Below are 21,980 nucleotides of genomic sequence, written 5' to 3'. Positions count from 1 at the left end.
AACGGGTTTGCGTGGGACTTAAGAAATTCAAGAAATGCTAATTAGCGAAAGATTGGATGGACCGATAGGACACCCGGTGCTCAAGTCGATACGAACCGCCATCGTTACCGCTTGCCGAATCATTGGGATTTTTAACGACTTTGCCGTAATTCCGAAGTGATTGCTCAGAGCTCGCAGTGCGTTCCTTTCTTCGCGCCGGTGTCATTATCAGGATAATAGGCTAATAGGAAATTTTCTGGCAGCCGACTCGCTTGGCTTGACAACCAGAATCGCAACAAAACATGCCCCATCTGGACATGGATGTATAAAAATTATGTACCGTAAAGAAACGCGGGGGGAGGGGCACAGTAGCGAGATCGCGATAGTTTAATGAGCACAGATGAGGTAGATATTTCTCAGCAATTATCATACATTCACGCTCTGTCTCAGCAAATCTTCGCCTTACAGAGACATTTGTGTATCCGTACGACATTCTTGTTTCGATAAAGAAAGGATGGACTCCGATGGAGTAAATCAATCGCATAAATATTCACACAATTTGCTTACTTTAAATGCCAGATTTCTTGTATATGGAGATAGCAGAGAATATTAGCGAAAGAATATTCGCGCGGCCTCAACCTTGGACCGGGATACTAACCGGAATCGTTGAATATTCTTCATATTGAAAAATAATTCAAGTAATACTTGAAATTTCGCCAAGTGACATGGAATAATGAGTTCGCGGTATTTTGAGATAATAAATATAGAGAATGATCAATCCTATGTCAATTTTTCGGAGACAGTAAGTGATAATGACAAGTCTTAATTATCGCAGATTGTCGTACGAGGCACTTGTAAATTTAATAATGAACAAGCATTAAATTATACTGATAATTTGAAGATACTTCTCAAATTATATTCTTAAATTCGATTCTTAAATTATGCTGTCCGTAAAATCGATATCAGAGTGTTTTGTACTTTATATAAACTCTCGCCACCAGCTGTTCTCAGTGTAGCATCGGTAACGCAGTAGAAAATGGTTTTGTAAGATGACGCCGGCACTAACCTGTTAAATGTCAGCTGGATACAGCAGGCCATGCGGCGTGTCTCATCGCACACAGTCTAGCCGGGATGATCGATGATCCTCGCAGCACGTGGACGACGTTTGTCAGGAACGACAATGCTCGTGGGCCGTTGTAGTCTCCCTCGGATTCAGCATTTCAACAGCTGCGCCGCGCGAACGCTGCTTTTCGGATTTACTTCAGATTTACTTCACTGTTCTTGCGATCCTTCCACCAATTGGACAAGCGTCCAGTATCATCAGTCAATTAACGGTATCTAATGCACATGTAACTCCAGAGATCATCTCGCATCGCGAACTTAGCAACCTTCGGGTGATCGTCTTGCTGAACATCCGCTGAAGGCCTTCAAGCTTGGAGCCAACGTGGGAGGTTGATGATGCGATTTTCACTTTTCGGTGGACAAATATCCAATGTCAAGGTTTTCCATGCGAAACGAAAGAGCTGAGGCATAATCAATCGCGCATCCACTGCTGAGTCTTAAGTCTCTGTAGATGGATCGATGCAGAACAGCAGGTGTCACTTGCTCTTCTCTTCTTCTATCTTCGTTTGAATATGAGAACGATTGATAATGTATAATTATTATATTACGTTGAATTGCAGCAGAGGATTCATAGGGACAATTCTTCTGCAAGATATATTTTCGTACAATGTACCAATTGCAGCTTTTCATCTGATTCGTATATGCCTTCTCTTTCTAGAAAGAAGCGAGCGCGACGATGCTCTCGATTAAAATTCAAAACGCATCGCAAAACTATACTCGATATCCACTTCCAACAAGCTCCTGTCTCTCTTCCCAATCGATCACACGGTACCATAGCGAGCTCAGCGTCTCAGCATTTCTAACAAGCTCTCTCAAAGACCTCTTCGCGTTCCAGTGATTCCATTAACGGCGCCATACATGCGGCAGAAATCTCGAAAGAATTACGCACATGGAGAACCAGCATTCTCCATTCCTCGGCCAATGTGAGAATTTTCCTGAATCCTGAAGATTCGACCGGTCCTCTCGAGTCCTCTCGAGCGGCCGCGCGATAAAGGGCGCGCAAAGGGACCGAGCGATTGTCTGGCGGGGCGTGATGCAGCGACGGCGAGCAGCAAGGTGGTTTCGTGGTGGATCCCTGGTGGATCCCCGGTGGATCCGCGTCGCGTGGTGGTCGGGTAGTTTGTGGCTGGCGAGCACACGAGAGTCCGAGCCTACGACACGGCGCGGTGGCGCTCCGTCCTCGTCCTCGGCGGCCGGAATTTCCTTGTCGCTCTTTCGATTTGCCGGCCTCCCGTCGGGTCGGTCTCTCTCTTGCGTTGCCGCTCGCTCGCTTCCTGCGCTCATCGCGCGGGTTCGCGTGGAGGAGATGAGGAGGAACCCCCTTCGTCGTGCCTGTTCTCTCCCGCTCCCCGGAGCCTCTTCTAACCGCTATTGCACGCGGCTGTCTCTCTCCTTTCTCTTTTTCTCTCTCTATCTTTCTGCGACTATAGCAGCGATCGCTCCTCCGGCAAAGCACTCCTCTTCGTCTCGCCAGCCAGGCGGAGGAAGCGCTTCCTTATTCCGGTGCGCAGGTTGCACGCAGGTAACGCGTTCGAGCCGAGTGGAACAGGCTGAAGGATCACTCAAGCTACGATTTGTAAAATTAGTTTTAATATTTTTTTTTAATTTCATGGATTATTTTGGAAACCCTACCTTTTGCAGGATGGTAGTGCGTCGTTGGAACGGGACGTATCCAAACCATACCGCGCCAAGATCGCTGGAAAGGAGGTCGACTTTCGCATGGCTCACGTCGCCTTGTTGACCGCGCTACAAGCAAACTAGGAAGCAAGGCGATTGTCATCGTGACGCTTTTCACGATCGGCGACGATCGTTCACGGACGGGCACGCGTCCACTCGTGCACGCAGTCGGGTCCAGTTCCCATCGCGGCTCGTTAAAGATCACTGCAATCAGATCGAATAGCGCGTCCGACCGCGCAGAACGCGATTTTATGTACGCTTTATCCAGCGTAGCAGAACGAACGGGACACCCTCGAAGAGCTTCCCTGTCCCAGCCAGAATTGGTCTCTCTGATAAAGCTCGAGTCATAATTAAGGACTCCGCCGTACAATTATTGCCGAATAATAAAGCTCCGCGTGAATTCCGCTTCTCTCGAGTGCGTCCGAGAGGGTGTCGCTTGTAAAACACTCAACTGGCTTTATGACAGGACACACCACCTATATGTGAGCGCGCCAAAATTATTGTCAATCTTCATTGCATCGCGTGACACATCGAATAAATACCTGGCGAGGCTCGAGACTCGTACCCGAATGCGTAAAACGCGCAACACTGCGTCGTAGCATAAAAAGATGAAACTGCCTTTAATGCGGCATGGTCACATCTCTCGTAAGTCATCTGCCGAAATCCCCGAGCTTTCCGTCGTGATCCCGACGAAGAAGACGGTCCGGCCCCTTCGTAAAACGCGTCATGCACGATTCCCCGCTAATTGCAATCGTACGTAAGAAACGTATAATAAGACATAATGCGACCCCGAGAAAGAAGAATGCGCCCACGGAAATTATATTTCTATTTCTGTTACTGTATCTTTAATCCTCTCATGTGTGCATTCTCTCCCGCTAAAACCCAGCTTTTTAATATGCAATTTCCGCTGCGGTCACCTGTGGTCCCCTGCGGTCTTCTGACCGCATATTTCTATTCCGTTTTATCTTGAAGACATTAACGTATTTCGTGCTTTTCTGCAAAAGATCGCGACTGCTATCACTGCTGTTATACAGAAATTCAATCAAAACATTATGCACATTGCGATAATTAACGTTCTCCCGATAATTAAGGTTCAGCTTGCGTTCTTGCAAGAAGATTGCAAGATCCACCTACTATTGCAGGCAAAATTCAAAGAAGCGGAAAAATCAGGTGCCCCTCCTAAAGACGCGTCACGCGGCACATCGTTTACAAGATCCCCAGCGCTGCAAGAAGATCTCAGAGTGATTACAACGTGGTCCCTGATAATTTCATGGGTGTTTTAACGACGTCATCCCATCCCAATGCGCTACCGCACGCTTATGAATATTGACATAAGATCGAATTCCATGGCGACGGTCCATCGGCGACGTTCGGGGCGCCGGGATACCGGACGAGGGAGCAGAAGAGAGGAAGAAGAGGAACGTGACGGAGAAGCATTGATATTCGACGGGGTGCACGATCGGCCGCAGCCCACCCGGCGTGCAATTAGACGTACGTTTTCATCGGTTTAACCGCCGCCACAGCCATGGCAAAGAGTCGAGTACCAGAAAAAATCGCCTTGGCCACCCGGAAGGTAATTAATGAATAATCGGCGCGTTCCTCTTCCTCGCGAATGCACCACCGATGTAACTCTGATAACGGGGGCCGTGCCGAGCGTTCTGAGGATGGCCTCGCGGTGCCCCATTCCTGATCCCTCCGTGACGAAATTGAAATGCCGCGTGGTCGCGCAGGTTTCACAAAAACCCGAGCTCGCCATGAATTTCATGGTGAATTTCTCAGTCGTGCCGACAAAATCCGCCCGCTTGGTGCGGAATGCGATAACGCCGGCTCACGCGAGCCGCGCGATGGGGTGCATCGCGCGCCGGCCAAGACGTGGGTCGCGAAGGTAAAAGGGAAAAAAGGAACCGGCAGGATATCGGTCGCGACCAAGATTTATGTTCACTGCCGCGACCGAGAGTCTCTTCAGCAGGCGGATTTTTCAAGAGAGAGAGAGAGAGAAGTAACGGTGCGAGTGTAGCCGGATGCGTTGGCGAGAACGCGCGGCGTATCTTAATTTGTGGGGTCCCGTGCGAGAAATATTAGGTTCTCTCCACGATTCCCAGGCGGGGTGCATTCGATCGACCCGTTTCCCATGCGGACGGTGTGGCTCGGCACGCGAGACGAGTCGCGACGATTCTGATTTTGGAAAGAGAAATCGTTGACGAACAAACTTATCACGTTTCATAAAAAATTTTTGTGAAGAAAGCGGAGGTATACGGAGTAGTCATTGTATTCATTTCTGGAAATCACGATATCTGTTTCTTTAAAGCGTTAAAGGCAGAGTATCGTACGCTCACGACTGACTGTCTCGTGAACACGTTTCCCTTTTGCGTTATCTGCATACGCCGTTCTTGCGGCTCATTACAATGCACTCTTGAGGGTCTCGGTACCTGACACGCGCTTTACGAACCAAAGGACGCCGCTTAAAGACGCTTCTGCCACGCGAAGACTTACGCTCGCGCGCGGATGAAAAGGACCGGGGTCCAGAGGTCCCGAGGGACGCGATACCACAACGAGGAGTCGCCACGCAAGCCAGACACGTGAATGCCGCTCGCGCGCGTATGAAAAAGCCATAAATCCCGAGTAATCTGGGAGATTTATGCACAATAACGAGCCCTAAGAGGGGCATCCACGTCCTACCGCTGCCTCTCTTCTCTTCTTTTTTTTTCTTTTTGGTTTTATTTCCCGTCTGCGTCGAGAGAGTGCGAATTTGTGTCCCACATCGAAACGCAACGATCGCGCGTTCTTGTCCCTTTTTCGTCGCTTCCTCTTGTATCTCGCGACGGACGGACGGACGCACAGACAGACGGATGCCACAATTTGTCATCGTCGTGCACGAACCGCGAATTAACGCGATGCGATCTGCTCTCTTTACCTTCCTATCTTCTTCCTCTTTTTCTTCTTTTTAGGTCGTCATTTCTGTCTTGTACGCCCACCATGCGCGGGCTGTTAATTTTCGGGGAAAGATTGAGGGGACGGTGAAACGAAGGAAACAAGGACAGAGCGGAAGGAGGATCCGCGCCGCTTATCGTCGCCAGGAATTCATTACGTGATGCCGGTTAATCTCATCCCCGTGCTTGTCCGCCACCCTTGTATCTTCATTAAATCTTCGTTGCGGGACTGATATCATCACGAGTTCATTCGCTGTTGTATATTATATTACGTGCTAACTACTGTGTGTTAATTGCGCCGATAGTCCCTTTGATCGCTCTCTCGCGTCAGGAATCGTGCGAATATCGTGCTCGGCGCATTCGGCCACTGCATTTCGCTTTAAAACGCTCGATGTCAAAATCCGATTAACTCTCCCGGATTCATCATCGTCTGGATCAAGAATAAGAATAAGGTAATAGCTACCAGTATTATTACTAACACGTTACATTAATAGGCATGCATGACGACAACGCTAAGAAAGCGCGAAAGCGTTGTCGTATAATTTTTTTATTTAATAAACGGTATTATCTTTGCTGGAGTAATCTCGTCGATTTGTCTGCGTCGGATTTATCTCGACGGCTACTAACAGATATCTCCGCGTTAAGAAGCATCGCCGTGCGCTGAACGCGCCCGTTACCAGGCATCTTGCGTCTTCAGTCTTTTGGTTTCTTTTTTTCGACGGAATGCACAAGAAAACGTTAAACGAAATAACGTAACGCACGTCGTTCCACGTCGGGACACAGGCTTTTGGGGACTCGCGGAATCGTGTATGCGAGTCGCGCGCGAGCAAGAGGACACGCCGGAAATAAGGAGGCGAACGAAGAAGGATGCGCCTGGCGCACGCGGCACGTAAAAGGCGTATTTCGTACGGCCATATTTCGGACGGACCACTTAAAGAAACGCGGCAACACGAAGGACAGCTCGACGTCGGATTTACGTCTCCGTTGGATGAAACACGCGAGATAAGTGAAAAATCGGCCGCTCGTGCGCTCACGCGTGCAGCTTTTAATCCGCGATTTCGTCACCGCGAAATGTGTCCCTTCTGCCCTCCTGCTAGTCGCCTTCCCTTACCTCGCAGGTAATCATTGTTGAAACCGTTATTAAAATTCGACTATGACATCTTTCCGTCACGATGTTAATGTAATCCGCACTCGAGATATTTACAACACGGTGTCCTCTAATTATCATGGATCCACGCGCAAAGGCGGCTTGCAACGATCGTTCGATCGTTTTTGTCGTTCGGGAGCAATTATTGGCGTGGTTATAAGCAGTGAGATTCCGCTAATATTTCTCGAAGAAACGGGAAAACGCACGTGTCCTTCCTGGTACTAAGGAGCTGACTTTTTAACGTCACTAACGGATCGCGAAACGCGCGTACTTATACGCTCACATAGTGTCTCGTCGTCACATCGCTGCGACTCGAGGAGGTGACGATGAAACTGGGGAAAGTGCAAAGCAAATACAGGCGATGAGAACATGCCGTTGTATCGATGCCGGAGAGACGACAGATTCGTATCTCTGTGGGAAATTCTATTCCAGAAAACACGTTCCTCGCATTTGCTCGCGGATAGTCGTGTCTTCGTTCGTGAACCGGTCGATCCTCTTCATTGAAGTAATCTTCTTGAAGTACTTTAATTTTTTACATCAATCCGTTTAAATTTCCCATGCAAATTGACTGCGTAATAGCTGCTTATCCGAGAAAATCCAGATAAATTTGTGCTTTTTCGACAAATCAAAGCGCATTTTTCTTGAAAATCCACTTGCACTTCCACTTGGAAATCCAATTTCCATTATCAACTTGTCGTTTATATTTTTCTCGTCAAATGAAAATGCTATTTTGAGAATCATATTCCGTAAGATTGATGCATCAGGTAGACGGGAAACGAAGGTGAACAGTCACAGCTACTGCCGCGTGTTGGCGTACAACTTCGCGCTCGAATCACGCGACGCTAGCCGGAGGATGGCATAAGTACAATGATCCACGACAAGAAGTATTCGATACCACCAGGCACGAATGGTACTTAAAGACAGGCTACAGTTAGGTAACATGTGGCAAAGCGACCATCTGTCTAGGAAGCAAACGCGGGAGCGTTTGTGCGGGCGCGACGAGGACAACCACGTCTTTCGCTCTTCTCTTCTCTTCTCTCTCTCTTCGGTCTCTCTTCTGTCTCTCTCCTTGCATCTTTTCTCGGCGCAAGCCAAGAGATAAGCCATTATGCGTGACTGGCTCGACTTCGAAGGCGTAAATCAGGACCTGCTTCGCTTCCTGGCGAACTCACAATGTGGATTCTTTGATGACGATTGACAGAACCACGATCGCTACTCGACTCGATCGTGCGAAATCTGAAACGGAGAGGAAACTTAGTGGCTGATCCCAGACGAGCCAGTGACTTGAACGATCGATTGCTCGCAAGAAGAAGTCTCGATCAGGGATTACCACTGGATTGCGATTCAGAAAAATGTGATGCGAATCATGCATATACCAGCGGACTTTGAATAAGTTTTAAATTCGAAGCCGCATTAGTACGCTTAATTTCAAGAATGTACAGAAGTTGTGGAAATCTATCGTTTCCACATTCAAATATTGGCTGAGGAGAAAGTGATTCCAGATTTGTCAAAGCGCGCTACTTTTGGAATGACCAGTATGTTGCGAACGAGCACTAAGATTTATCCTATTATTTTGACTTAATAATTGCAGACGCGTAGACACGTTTCGGCATGTACTTATTAGGATCAATACATTCTCCAATTTGTTAGTCTAGGCGTTAATCTAAACTTAATTGCAAGCTTGTACTGCGCACAAATCGGAATCAATGTCCTTTCAGATGCAAACTAGCTCGTTTTCTTCCGCTTTCGAATGTGAATTCTTCTCGGCGTCATTTATCGATGCTAACTAATTATTTGCTAAATAATTATTTAATCAGTACGTTGCATTCTGCAACGTCGCAAATTGTCGGGCAAGTAATGAAGAGAATGACTCGCGTTTCCTCGCTGTCGATTTACATTTTAATTATGCGACGGCCCGAAAATATTAACCGGAATATTTAAATTGAACGAGCTGAATGGGCAATATCTCAGGAACGACTTAGCTGGCGCTCATGCCAATACATCAACGTCATCGTACGAGTTAATTGGCCGACGCCAATGTACAGCTTGCATCTTTCACGTTTTCGAAGAATAAACGCGTCTCAACCTTTATTACGCCTTTCTGCACACGGATTTCAGTCAATGTACACATCGTGTTCTCGCAGACTGCGACACGTGTTACAAAAACGTATAAAACATATGTTCAGATGAAAGATTTTGTTATAAAATTATTCAGACACAGAAACAAGGGTGGGAAAGCGCCTGAAGCGAAACTTTGTTATACTTCGCACGTTTGTACGTATAATACACACGACGAATATCGCTCGTGTACAACGAAACGCGCCAATCTATTCTCGAATCTCTCCGGGACAGAGATAATCTGAAATTCCGCAGAGAAACTGATGTACTGCTTTCTGCAAAAGACTGTATCGCACGGGTGGAGATTGATTCACGCGAAGTCGGATAGCGTTATCATAACGCCGCACGTAATCTCTTTGCTCTGCGCGGATGATCAGGGGCAAAGTTGCGCGTTATCATCGCGCGATGACGAAATGTCAGCATTTGAAATCGCTCTCGCGCAAATAATAAATTATCCCGATCGAAAGGAGCGCGCGAGAAGACCGTATCTACGAAAGCGATTCGACAAATGGATCCGCGTTCCCGTTTTCGAAATTCGGCGTCTCGTGAAAGTCGGCCGAGCACGCAGGTGACAGACCTCTATCCGTGCAAGCTTCTTTATGAAATTCTTCGATCCTCATTTTATCGCAATCATCGACACGATACTCCAGTGATGCTCCAAGAACGCGTCGAGCATATTTCAATTACGCCGCGTCGTGTACGAACGCAAACCGGTAGACCGATCACGCCGGCCGATGAAAATGCGCTTGTAGCGGATCCGTGCGGGTTGCGATCACGCGATCACCTGAGAAAGATGTCGAGACAAATGCCCGTTGTGAAACGGCAGAAGAACGTTTAGCGAACCCGCACGCCTGATTGACTCTCGTGATCCCGAGAGCGTGTTGCGCGCCGACACGCTTGCTTTTCAGCCGCGTCAAGAAAAACGCATTCCCGCGGGGCTTTCCTGCCCCAGAGCTGCGTTCTTTCTTTCTCGTTCCCGATCGGATCCCTTTTCGCGATAATCGCCATGTGCCCCTCATGAAATTATCTCGCCTGTCTCCTCCTTGTCATCATCGGGGAACGGACGAACCGCAGGGGACCCCACGAGAAAACGGAAGACGAAGCACCGCTCGATCGGAAACAAGTGATAATCAGGCTCCAGGGTGCGGGCTCGCTGATTACTTAATTTGCCATTTACAATAGCCGATGTCTTTATCGCGGTCTTTATCGCAGTCCTCGCCGTGAGGCAGTATTCGCGACGCTTCTTCTTGTCTTTAGCAATGCTGATGCTCTGGGACGAGCGTGACGCCTCGAGGATGATTTCTCGAGGTCACGAGATGGAAATGAAAGTAAGAACACCGTGCAGCAACGCGTCAGGGAAACTGCACATACATTATCTGTAACGTGCGATGATCCATGATGCGACTACAATGTCCGGCTTCATTAAAGCAAAGTGTTTGGTCTTACGAACGGCAAACGGGTTACTTGCAGATTTTTCAGAGACGTTTTTCGTACCTCGCGACTCGTTACGCTAGAAGTAATTTACGAATGAATCCAGATTTCTCAAAATAGATGTTCGTGCCAGCGAGAGAGTTAAATTACAGCCTTGAACCGCGAGTTAAGATCGCACACACAGGTCGTAAACTGGATTTTCGGGATTGCACCGGTCTCACGCTTCGCGACCGGCGTGTCGATCCTTCCGGCCGATACCGTCTGCACTTGCAAGCTGAGAATAATGCGCTCGTATCTTCGCGAATCTGCACGGATTTCCGTGAGTAATCAGCGCGGCGTTTGTCAACGAGATGCGAGACGATGTTGCATGAAGCGACCAACGCGACCTACTACAAAAAAGTATTCTTTATTAAGCGTATCACAAACGACGATTAATTATCCGCGTGAAGCGAGCGGCATTAATAAAGTTAATTAAGGATCTAATCAGTGAGCGTGTGCGCGATCGACGAACGCGCGATTAGCCCAGAATTTCATACGGATTGATGCTTGCTGATATTTTACGATACATTTACGGGCTACTTCGATTGACAGGCGACTAAAACGCCCAAGGTAAACTTTGGGGAAATGCAGTGGCGATAAATTGACTAACGGTACCGCGATGGGGCAGTCAATTCCATTTTCGATTTTTGTCACTGCGATCGCGCGCCGATAAACGCACCGTGAATCATGTGAAATCGCGTGTCCCATTACGAAGACCTCGGTTTTGACCCCACGCGATTGATTATTGCAACGCCGTATAATAAAAAAAGAAATTTTTCGCTTTTAAACAGATACACAACAAACGTGTTATTCCATTCAATATTTAATATATTTTTGGGAAAAGGCAGTCCTAAACACTTCATGCTACTGTTTCCATGGATGATGGATTGGATAAGGAGAATAATTTTGTGTATGTCCTACGTGAAAATCAAGATGATTCAGCATCAATCCTATGCTATCAATCCCCGATATTTCACGCCGATGTGGCAGCCGACAACGATCAAATGGAATTGAAGTCGCCGCCGTTGCAGAAATAGGAATCCTGTTTTCGGTGGATTCATAATCGTAAAAGCCGTTTGCCAACCTGTTCCTCAGACAAGCTTCCTTACGGTGACTCTAGCGCTAACCAGTCGACGGATCAAGATATTCCGTAAATTTCATAAAAGACCTTGCTCGCCGTACGTCTACATAACTGGTAATATAATAATGCAGATCGCCAAGTAATAGAATGTAATAAATCACGAAGGATTATCTTATGACAACAATATTGCTCGGTAATTTACTGTGTTGTCACTTGTTGTTATTTTACTCCAGAAAATACGGAAAATAATATCGACTGAAAAATATCATAGCTGATATTAAATAATTGCCAATTAACCTTCATATTAAACTATTAAATCAGTAACAGCTAATGAAGCCAGATGTTCCGGCCGCTGCATCGATCCATCATTAGTTTAAAATAGTATCATTATCGAGACGATAACGATACTACTTTACGCATTTGTTGGCTTCATTTGCTGCATAGTTATAGCCGATTTTAATGTTTTAATGAGAAGCTTAATTGGCAATTATTCAACATCAGCCGCGATATTAAATAAATCGATTGGCTTTTAATTTTTCCAACAAATTTATTTAACATTCAACGCTTCTATATTCTATATTCCATGCTTTTCTGTAACGATAATGATACATACTTCGCTCTCATTGCTATGCATGTGCTGCTGCCGGTTCTCCAAGACATCTTGCACTTGGTCACAACTCAGACAGACGTTTGCCGTGCGTTAACTAGTGCCGAGAATTTGTCGGATTTACTGATCTTCCGAGTACATGTTCAATAGAACGAAGACGGAGTACGCGCCCTTCAGGACCTACAAAAAAATCATCGATGAAGCATCAACGAATCGATCAACCGTGCAAAGCTAGCGAGTGATGTAATCGCAACTGATGAACGACACGACTCGGCAAACTCGCGATGATGACACCACGAAGAAGAAATTAATCAGATAATCTGTGCAGCAATTACTTTCCAAGCTGACCGATCATCATAATTGCAATGGAAAAATTGCAACACCAAATGATTTCGCGTTGGATAAGCTAAAAAGTCGCAGCAATTTTCCACTGCAAAAGCTAATCGATTTATTTACCAAAAAATGATTTATTTAGCCAGTCAAATAATTTGGTTTTTTGGACGATCTTTCGTTACGTGATATAACGCAACATTTGAAATTAACATATGGAACGATGTTACTATTTGGTAGCGCTTGTGATGTCATGTTAAAACAACTTCTGGCTCGTCCATATGTATAAACTTGCGCTCTCGACCTTTAAAACTTTGTACTTCATGGTCCTCATGCGCTTTGTTGCAGCAGATTATCGCTTGATCTCTATCGCCGATTTAATGCGTGATTGTTCGCGATTGTGCATGGGCGGAGATGCGGCTTGGCCTCTCGGTATGCATTTTGCCCTCTTCCTGTCCCCTTTCTAGGCCTTTACGGAGTATTACTCATGACTCTCGTTCTTTTCGTCTCAGTATTCTTATAAATGTTAACATCGCTTAGCCGCGAGTCATGAATCGGCACACGCGCGAAATGCGTCTCGGGAAGAAAAACAAGTCTCGGTGCATCAGACGCATAAGGCGCGTGATAACGATAACGTCGACGTAACTTATTAACGTTATCAATGTATGCAAAGTACGTAACTTAACCAACTCGTGTAAATCATACTTCTCAGTTGGAGTCGCTCGGCATCGCTCGAAAGCCCGCGAGTGACTTTAATTCCGCTTAATTACAGCAGTCGCCTGACGCTTCTCTAGTACGAGTATCCGCAAGTATCACGCGATACTGGACCGGTCGGAGAGATGTGAAAGGTCGCCGTGGCGCATCTTGCCGTGTACTTACCGTAGTGAACGTCTCCATGTTTAAGTCATAGAACACACCTGCCTTGATATTTAACGTCCTCGTTGAAAATATCATGGACAGTATTAGCAGACGTCCGGTCTTGGTGTTGGAAAGCTCGTCCTCCCATCCCGAGAGCCACTGGCTTTGCGTCAGCAACGCGCTCTGCAAGATTGTAAATTCAGTGCGACGCGACGTTAGAAAGTTCGCATCGATTACACGCGTATCGTAACGCTGAATTAATTACATATCGCGCCGATTACAAGTTATAATTTTCAGGAGATTGGAAAGATACCGAGAGATTTTTGTCGATTCGACTTTCTAACTTCTAGTCGATCAATTATGTTGATGCTGCTTTATTAACAAGATAGAAAAGCAGAAGTGGATCTGGTATAATGTTTCTATTTGGTACTTGATAAAACTATTTCCAGTCATATCACGTAAATTCGAAAACGTCGTGTCGTAAATTCATTCACCGTCTCTGCTTCAAGATTACTAATTCGGAGACTCGAATCATGAAAAAGTGTATTGTATTAATAAAAACCGCTGTTATTGCGGAACGTAATCACACCTGGTACATCACCTCGTTTCCCAACCAGCAAACGAAGAAGATCTGCATAGCCGCCGCTATCAGGTATAGCGAAAACTTGAAAGTGGAGCTCTGGCCGGTGACCTGCGCGGAACAAAGTCAGGGCTCGAGCACGATCTGATCGCGGCCACGACTTATTACGACTCGCACCTACCAACAAGAGCTGGAAGCTGGTCAGGCAAATCATCGTGATGCTCAACAGCATCTGGACGAACATGCACATGTTGTATATCTTGTTGAAGTCGTCTATTATGACGCGCAGACGTTGATGATCTCGCACGGACCTCCCGAACCACTCGGCAAATCCGCCGCGATGACGAGCCTCATAAGACTCGTAATTATCCTCATCGCAGTTGACCTCGGTGGATACCTCGCGGCGTCGGCCGACGTTGTCGCGGCCGCAGCTCTCGAAGTGCTTGTTCAAAATCTCGAATTGCGCAAGGGATAGCATGCCGATGGTCAGCTGCATGCTGTCTATCCCTGTGATGGCTATCAAGACGACGTAGATGGTATACACCTCCATGAAGAATTCGATCTCATGGCATGGATACAGGCTGATGTTAAGAAGGTACCGCGCCCGAATCAGCAGCGCCCCGTCCTCCACGGAGACGAAGAACAGCAGAGCGAACGCGAGGAAGAAACACAAGATGAAACCGAACCCGACCGAAATCACGCGACAGATCAGTAGGTACTTGTTCAGGATCTCATACTCGCCACCAGCTCAATGAAGTTTTGAATTTTTTAATCGTGTGCAGATGATTCTATGAATTCCTGAAGCTTAAGATTTCTCTGTTCTATTTCGCTCTCTTCACTTATATTTTATTTTAGTGCCTTCTAATTTTAGAATTTTGAAACTTTTATGTAAATCGATGTAAATTTTCATGTAAATCGACTTCAAGATAAGCAGAAGGATGCGTAGAATTTGTGTTTGAAGTACGGGTACTAAGTGAGCAAATGAAGATCCAAGGAGAAAGTGCAATTACGTTCGCCGATGTAGCTGCGTGCGCGTCCTTCAGCACTCCGTGATGCGATATTAGAATTAGCGAAACTTGATATGTGGTTTCAAAGAAACGTCACGTGTCTCGCCGGAGACACATGTATCAAGCGCGATTATGTAAAGTGCACAGTAATCTTGTATGAATGAGTGCGTAGATCCTTAATCGCGTGTCAAGGGGATACGTCGCGAGGAAGGATTGGCAGAAGTCGCCATGAAAAATCACTCGAGTGGTGCTGAATTAAGGAGAGGTGGAGGGCAGTCTACGGAGTCGCGATGGTCCTCTCGCGGATGCTGCGGAGTCCCTTTCGACGTGCGGATCCCATTAAAACGTGAAATTGCATGGTGTTCTGTCGTCGCGCTTGCTCGACGGCAAACACCATTTACGTGACTTGTCACTAAAGCCATTTGCAAAGGCATTTCACTTCTACAAATTGATTCTATATAAACTTCTCTGTGAATAACATGAGATTATGTGAGCAGTAATATGAGTATTATATTTCATTAGCGGCAGTTATCGCAACCAGGAGAAATATGAAAGAAGGATATAAGCGTAGGTAGAAATATGAAAGAGGTAGATATAACTTTGAAAAAAGTTGCGCGACAGTTCCCGGATTCTGTTGCTCTATCGATTTCGTGCATCTGAATGGTGAATTGCAGGAACGCTTGGTGATTTTACTCACTGGTCAATTTGCAAAGTTGATCGCAGCTCTTGATGGTCGCATGGAGTAATCGTGCGATCTGTTCACGGTGAGCTTGGAAGATCAGCATTTTGAAGAATATCATGAAGACCCCGACGAATACGCATACGTTGTCGGTGACGACCAAGAAATCGTCGAAATTCAGGTAAATGTCAAGGAGTACACTTATCTCGAAGAGAAATATGATGATTATAACCAGTTTGTTGTATATATAATATAGGCATCTCAATAATATGGGAGAGTCCGAATCAAGCATCCACAAGCCGATATATCTGCGTAAATTACAAACGTAGAAGCTCAGGACTCAGAGCTTATTAAAAAATCACACAAACGAAACGTGAGTGCAAATTGTGAGATGCAAGTTTTATAAATTCTGTAACACATTTTACTATTATAATATTGTAATATCTATGACTTCTGTGTAACATTCTATAAAGCGTATTTGTGATTAGATATCAAGCAATTACAAGTTTCAAGTTGTACAGAAAATCTCAAAAAGCCAAGTTCCAGGAAGGAAAGAATACTGTCTTTCTATATTCTTCATTCTCAAGGAAACTTGGTGAAAATGAAATACACAACTTTATCTGTTTCTTAAAAAGCAATCAGGTAATACGACCTTTAACAACTCACGTGACAAACGATATCAAATCACATCCATACGTTGATATCTATGATTCTCACTTTAGATACGTTTTGTATAGAGTGTTTAGCTTCCGGAACTGCTCTAAACGGTTGCTGATCGTCCTTCGTGCCATTCCTGCATGAATCTGCTTCGTGACTGTGACGATGAAGGACTTGCGCTAGGGCATAGGGGGTCACCTGTATCGCGTGGGTGCACCTCCTCGAGCGGCATCAAAGTACACGTCGTTATCGAGGAGGTCGTTTGGATTCATACGCCCCCTCTCCTGTCGGAAAATTGCCCATGATAAACGGCGAGCGCGATTGTACTGTCATTTTTCGAATTATAGACTCTCGCTCGTGCGGCACATATTGTGTGCTTTTTTCCCCCTTTTTTCCTTTCTTTCTTATTCAGCTCGGCCAATAATTTATGAAAGTGACGGTAGTTGCATCGCAATTGCATAATCCGCGTTTTGCATGACAAACTGCTTTGCATGGGTGTCGATAGGATTTTTTTCATGGAAGATTTTATGTGTGTATTGTCTTTTATATTAAATTTATATAAAGGTATGTAAAAATATAATTAAACAGTTCCTTGCAGTCGATTTTAATAATAATCTGTTTTTCATATTTTTACATCTCTTATTTTATTCTACTAAGAACTCAACTAAATAGAGCGTATTCTCTTTGCGGCACCCATGGACACGATAAGAGGCCAATAAAAAACAATTTACGAAGCTGCAATCGACGAACGTCTAAAACGACCTATGTCGTTTTCTACTTATCGGAAATAATCGACTCGGCTGCAATTCATCAATGTGTGTTTTGTCACAGAACGATTCCGTCACTTCGAGTACAGAATATTGTCAGTCATATCTTTACAACGATACCGTGATTTTCTCGTGATGTTGTTTGTGAAAACAAGCTAGACGCTTTTCGAAGTCAGAAATATCAATGGACATGGTACGTAAATCTCTCGAAATATGAATAATCTTTATTTAAAACATTAAACGGTTGGGCTAGTCATAGTTACGAATTAATAGTAAAATATTTTTAATTAAAAAAAGAAAAAAAAAGATATTCCGGTACCGGGAATCGAACCCGAGCCTCCTGGGTGAGAGCCAGGTATCCTAGCCACTAGACCATACCGGATTTTCTGATAGAGTGTTCATGTACGTGGAAGAAATAGGATCTAATATTTATTAATTTTAATATATTTTATATTCTCAATACTTGTGTATATTATTTACACAATTTATTTATTATATCAATATCTTACAATATTTCGCTTTAAATGCTTAGTAGCAAATAAAATAATTACTTTGATTTATATACTCGATGTATTTAATATTAATAATAACTACAATAATGATCAAAAATTGCATAATAGTTACATATTAATAATTGTAATAAAAAAAAAAACAAAAAAAAGATTCTCGAGAAAATGTCAAGTATTGTAGCGGGATTCGAACCATCGACGTTTTGATACTGAATACCATCTAGCAAATTCTGGACTTTGCTAGATATTTATAATTATTAATAAATAAAATTATAGGTACAAAACTTGTAAAATCGGCAAAAGGATATGTCAGAAGTGGGATTCGAACCCACGCCCTCAGAGAGGACCAGAAAGCCCATCACTCGGTATTGAACCGAGAAGGTGTGAACCTTGAGTCTGGCGCCTTAGACCGCTCGGCCATCCTGACAGTTGAGTGTGGCTATCTTATTATTCTATATCTTGCACATATTCACATGTACATGCAAAACACGTGTTCAAGTGTAATGTAAAAAATATGCACAGGTATATTCCGCGTCATTTCATAAAAAATTTTAGGAATTTTCCGCACAACTAAAGCATAGTGTCTGATATAAATTTTTTTAAATATTCTGTTAATTAACAAAATGCAAAAACAATTTCAATGTAACGTTATATACAGTTTTAAGTAGAAATATGAACATATTTGCGCTTTAAGTTGATACATTTTTTTTCTTTACTAATGCCGTTTATGTGTACAAAAGAGTATGTCAGAAGTGGGATTCGAACCCACGCCCTCAGAGAGGACCAGAAAACCCTGAACTCGGTTTTGAACCGAGAAGGTATGAACCTTGAGTCTGGCGCCTTAGACCGCTCGGCCATCCTGACATTTGAACACGTAGCTTGTACAGTCATTACATGAGACCGACCACTTTACGTTTGTACTATAAATATATATATATATATATATATATGTATGTATGTATGTATTATTTATTAATGTACCTTTTCAAATAATAAACTAATATATTATTTTATTACAAGCATAATCTTAAAATAACTGTATTAATTAATAACTGTATTTTTCTGTACACAAAATTTTATATCTTCAATACTACATCAGAAATTAAAAAAAATTTATTAAAAAAATGCGCTTTTCATAAACATTAAGTAGTAAAAAATTAATTAAAAAATTGTGTGGACGAAAAAAAGATGTTTCCGCCCGGGATCGAACCGGGGACCTTGTGCGTGTGAAGCACACGTGATAACCACTACACTACGGAAACTTGTTGAGAACGCCTCTTGTTACACGATATATAAACTCCACGGAGAAACTTTTCAGAATATGATATTTCACAATTTACAGAAATTTTATGTACAACAAGCGTTCCTACTTGCTTCTAAAGACTTAAAAAAATAATTTTATATATGTAATTATTATTATAATATATTATATGTTAAAAGTTAATATTAAGTATTATTAAACAACCAAGCCAAATAAAAATCGCTCGTGTATAACAATGATTTTTAATTCGAAAAAATGCCGTTATATTTATAAGCAAAATTATAAATTTATGCAGCTCGTTTATCACGTAAAAATAGGTAATCGGTACGCTGGAAGTGTTTCAATCTTTTTGAATTGTAAATCACGCAGAATATTAAATCAATCTTTTTTACCGTTGCTTGAATAGATTTACGGACTTCCACGAACGTTTAAATTCATTATTTAAAACATATAAAAATTCACGTGTAAAAGTAAGGATACACAAAAGAGGACAAGAAATTAAGTAAAAATTAATATTAAGAAAGACTGCGAAAGAACAATTATTTTTACATGATGCAGATTGCATCTCGAGCGCTGTAAAATTCATAGTTCGTCAGAACACAAAAGTCGCTTGGTTGTTAAATAAATCTCCTCGTGATCTCGTGATGATTTGTACGTGCGTGAAAATTGCAAATATTAATTCTCTCTCTCTTTCTCCCTCTCTCTCTCGTTTAAAATGTTGTTTCAAGCCTGCCTATCATACATTTTTTTTTAAACTTATTTAAACGCATCCTTCCCGCGAAACATTTTTCCCGCATCACGATAGTTAACTGATTTTAATTAAAGAGAAAATGTTTTCTATCTAAAAATCAAAATCATCTATCTTAAAAATCAAAAGCAACGAGTGGAGACATTGACGAACGACATAATGAAATAATAATTCGAGCCGACAATGTACAATGACCGACAATTATTATACTTAAAGAATCGAGGTCCGCAAATGATTGAAGACACGCATGAATCGCCCGGGCACAATTTATTTCCGCTGTTAGCTTTTATCGTGCTTTTATCGTGCGCCCGAGCTCGATAGTGTGTTAACAAAGAATTTAAGGACCAGTGCAATAAGGAACACACTTCGCATTCGCATTAGTATAATTTAATTGACAGACCAGTCGGTCGCGTAGCCGTTGGATCAGAAATTTATCGAGAGATCAGGGCTCAGGGCAATTGCCAGAGTCGAGATAAGAGAGCAAAAAACTTAAAGCGTAGTAGGCCAGTGGGCGGCTTGATTTTATCATAACGTAGGGATTACATAAAAGCTTTTATTTATTGAACGGAAAAAATTCGTGTCATTCCGTTTCTCTATATTCTCGGATAAGAGTGCTGCGGAAGAGAGAGAGAAGCGCTTGTAACGGGCAACAAGCAAGATGTTTTTAATCCCGAGGAAATCGCTGAATATAAAAATGCTGAATTTAAAGAGTTAGCATAAGAAAGGCTTGCCATTTTCTGAAGAATAAAATTCTCAAGACAATAAATCCTCACAATAATGAGGAATAGAAATGACAACAAAGTTTTGCTCGTCGCGCGTTTCTCCATTAGAAAAGTACATGAACAAATTATTATAATCGGGAAATCGACTCTGAAGACAGCGTAGTGTTATCTGATTGCGACGTGATAATCGCTAATTGAAAATTTTATCGTTGGATCGGATCATGCAGCGACGCCATGGAAGGTGACAGAGCCGACTGAAGAGTACCTAAGTGATGAGAGTGAGCTCGATAGATATTTACGCGATAGAATGGTAATGATGGGTGCTTTAGTCCTGAGACACTCTGTCATGGGCTCCTTGATGATCAAATTATGTACCCGCCCCGCGTCCCTCCCTTTTCGCATTACGAAATTTCCTCGCCAGTGGATCCACTTAATTCTACCCTGGTCACTCACGCCTTGGAAGATAACAACTTATTTCGGACCGCATGCCAGAAACGAGAAGATCGCGGAGGAGTGATGTTGCATCGACAGGGACGGGCCTAGAAACCTTAGGGTTTAAGTTTTAGGGTCCAAGTGTTGAGAGAACAACGCTCATTCCGCGCAAGAACCGTATTGAAAAATATTCGTCGATATTATGAAGGGTGCTCCCTGATCGCTTTTGTCAAATTAGGATTAATATTTCATGAATTTTTTTCATTAGTGATGTTATCTGAATTTTTTATTCGAATCAATGATATTTTAAAGCAGGGTTTAACTCTTGGAACACCAAAGAATGTGGTATTCTTATTTAATTCTTTTTCGAATTGGCCAAAAAATTTGTCTTTCTGAAATAATGAGGTAGAAGAGCAACATGTTACATATCGCGTGTCTTGGTACTTTGTTGCTCGCAGGGGGTCTCCGAAAATTATTAGGCCCGTATTCCCAGCCAAGTTACTATTCGCTCCTGTGTATAAACCGCAAAAATTATACGAGCACATTTAGCAACAAAATTCGATCATGAGACGCATAAAATTCTCCCTCGGAGATCATCGCTTTCTTGCACGGTAAACGCCAGTGATCAACGCGTCTTTTACTTTTAACGGTACTCTTTAAACTCCATGCAGTATTATAAAATGCATCGTGGTGGAAGCTGCGAGATTTAATCGCCGATCATGAGTAATTGTTGCAACGTACTTACAAGAATACAGGCAACGACGACGAAGCAGATGTGTCATTCGGTAAAATGACGCTGCTCAATATAATAATTGATATTACAGCGTACTTACATCCGGTGACGGCAACTGAAGCTGTCTCATTTTCATCATGGTGGTATCTGAAGGTAAAAAATTATTTTTGATTATACAATCAGGTACACTAAAAAATGATAAAGATTAAAATATATTCTACAAAATACTCGTATTTATCATGAGTGTGAAAATGTTTTTAATGTTATAAATTGCATATTTTATCGCACATTAACAGAAATTTTTCAAGAGGGATGGAAATCGTGTGCTATTGTCTGGTACTGCAACAATGTGATACATGAATACATCAGATACCCTCCCGAAATATGGATCATCCTGTTTTCACGCATGCCGAGCATGGTAACGGTGCGTCCTGGAAGCTGGTGAAGCGACTGCAACAGGTTTCGGATCGGTCCGGTACCAAGTGCATCGAAAGATTATGCGCAACTCTGGGATACGGCTACCAATTCGTGGGTATCGTATCGTGAAAGATATTTCTTACCACTTA

At 43.4% G+C, this 21,980-nt stretch overlaps 1 protein-coding gene, 1 long non-coding RNA gene and 4 other non-coding genes across 10 annotated transcripts; 1 reads left to right on the top strand and 5 right to left on the bottom strand.

The window, feature by feature from the left end:
- Positions 1-2,520: 2,520 nt before the first annotated feature.
- LOC105276460 (odorant receptor 2a) lies at positions 2,521-16,384 on the bottom strand. Of its 3 annotated transcripts, XR_003406615.1 has the most exons (8): positions 16,303-16,384; positions 15,604-15,893; positions 14,081-14,415; positions 13,909-14,010; positions 13,341-13,502; positions 12,138-12,311; positions 2,734-8,091; positions 2,521-2,668 (listed from the first exon to the last, which is right to left on the bottom strand). XR_003406615.1 is itself a non-coding variant. In XM_020030755.2 (6 exons), exons 1-6 carry the CDS (start codon positions 16,374-16,376, stop codon positions 12,252-12,254), a joined length of 1,023 nt encoding a protein of 340 aa, XP_019886314.1. In that variant the 5' UTR covers positions 16,377-16,384; the 3' UTR covers positions 12,058-12,251. The 3 variants fall into 3 exon arrangements, 2 of the variants coding, with proteins under 2 accessions (XP_019886314.1, XP_026825939.1); XM_020030755.2 differs by lacking the exons at positions 2,521-2,668; positions 2,734-8,091 and having other exon boundaries at positions 12,058-12,311; XM_026970138.1 differs by lacking the exons at positions 2,521-2,668; positions 2,734-8,091 and having other exon boundaries at positions 12,223-12,311; positions 16,252-16,339.
- Positions 14,555-18,467, top strand: LOC113562065. 3 transcript variants are annotated; one of them, XR_003406618.1, is made up of 4 exons: positions 14,555-15,494; positions 15,581-15,766; positions 15,842-17,202; positions 17,795-18,467. It is a non-coding gene; the product is annotated as an uncharacterized LOC113562065 (long non-coding RNA). The 3 variants fall into 3 exon arrangements; XR_003406617.1 differs by lacking the exon at positions 17,795-18,467 and having other exon boundaries at positions 15,842-15,958; positions 16,074-17,649; XR_003406616.1 differs by lacking the exon at positions 17,795-18,467 and having other exon boundaries at positions 15,842-17,649.
- Positions 17,320-17,391, bottom strand: Trnae-cuc. The gene has a single exon. It is a non-coding gene; the product is annotated as a tRNA-Glu (tRNA).
- On the bottom strand, positions 17,826-17,945 carry Trnal-caa. Its single transcript has 2 exons — positions 17,908-17,945; positions 17,826-17,870 (listed from the first exon to the last, which is right to left on the bottom strand). It is a non-coding gene; the product is annotated as a tRNA-Leu (tRNA).
- On the bottom strand, positions 18,263-18,382 carry Trnal-caa. Its single transcript has 2 exons — positions 18,345-18,382; positions 18,263-18,307 (listed from the first exon to the last, which is right to left on the bottom strand). It is a non-coding gene; the product is annotated as a tRNA-Leu (tRNA).
- Positions 18,468-18,707: 240 nt separating the features above from the next.
- On the bottom strand, positions 18,708-18,780 carry Trnav-cac. The gene has a single exon. It is a non-coding gene; the product is annotated as a tRNA-Val (tRNA).
- Positions 18,781-21,980: the final 3,200 nt, after the last annotated feature.

The sequence above is a fragment of the Ooceraea biroi genome, chromosome 6, assembly GCF_003672135.1.
Source record: "Ooceraea biroi isolate clonal line C1 chromosome 6, Obir_v5.4, whole genome shotgun sequence".
In the NCBI taxonomy this organism is placed as follows: Eukaryota; Metazoa; Arthropoda; class Insecta; order Hymenoptera; family Formicidae; genus Ooceraea; species Ooceraea biroi.
The sequence above is the reverse complement of the archived record's forward strand: the minus strand, read 5'-3'. Positions and strand labels throughout refer to the sequence as shown.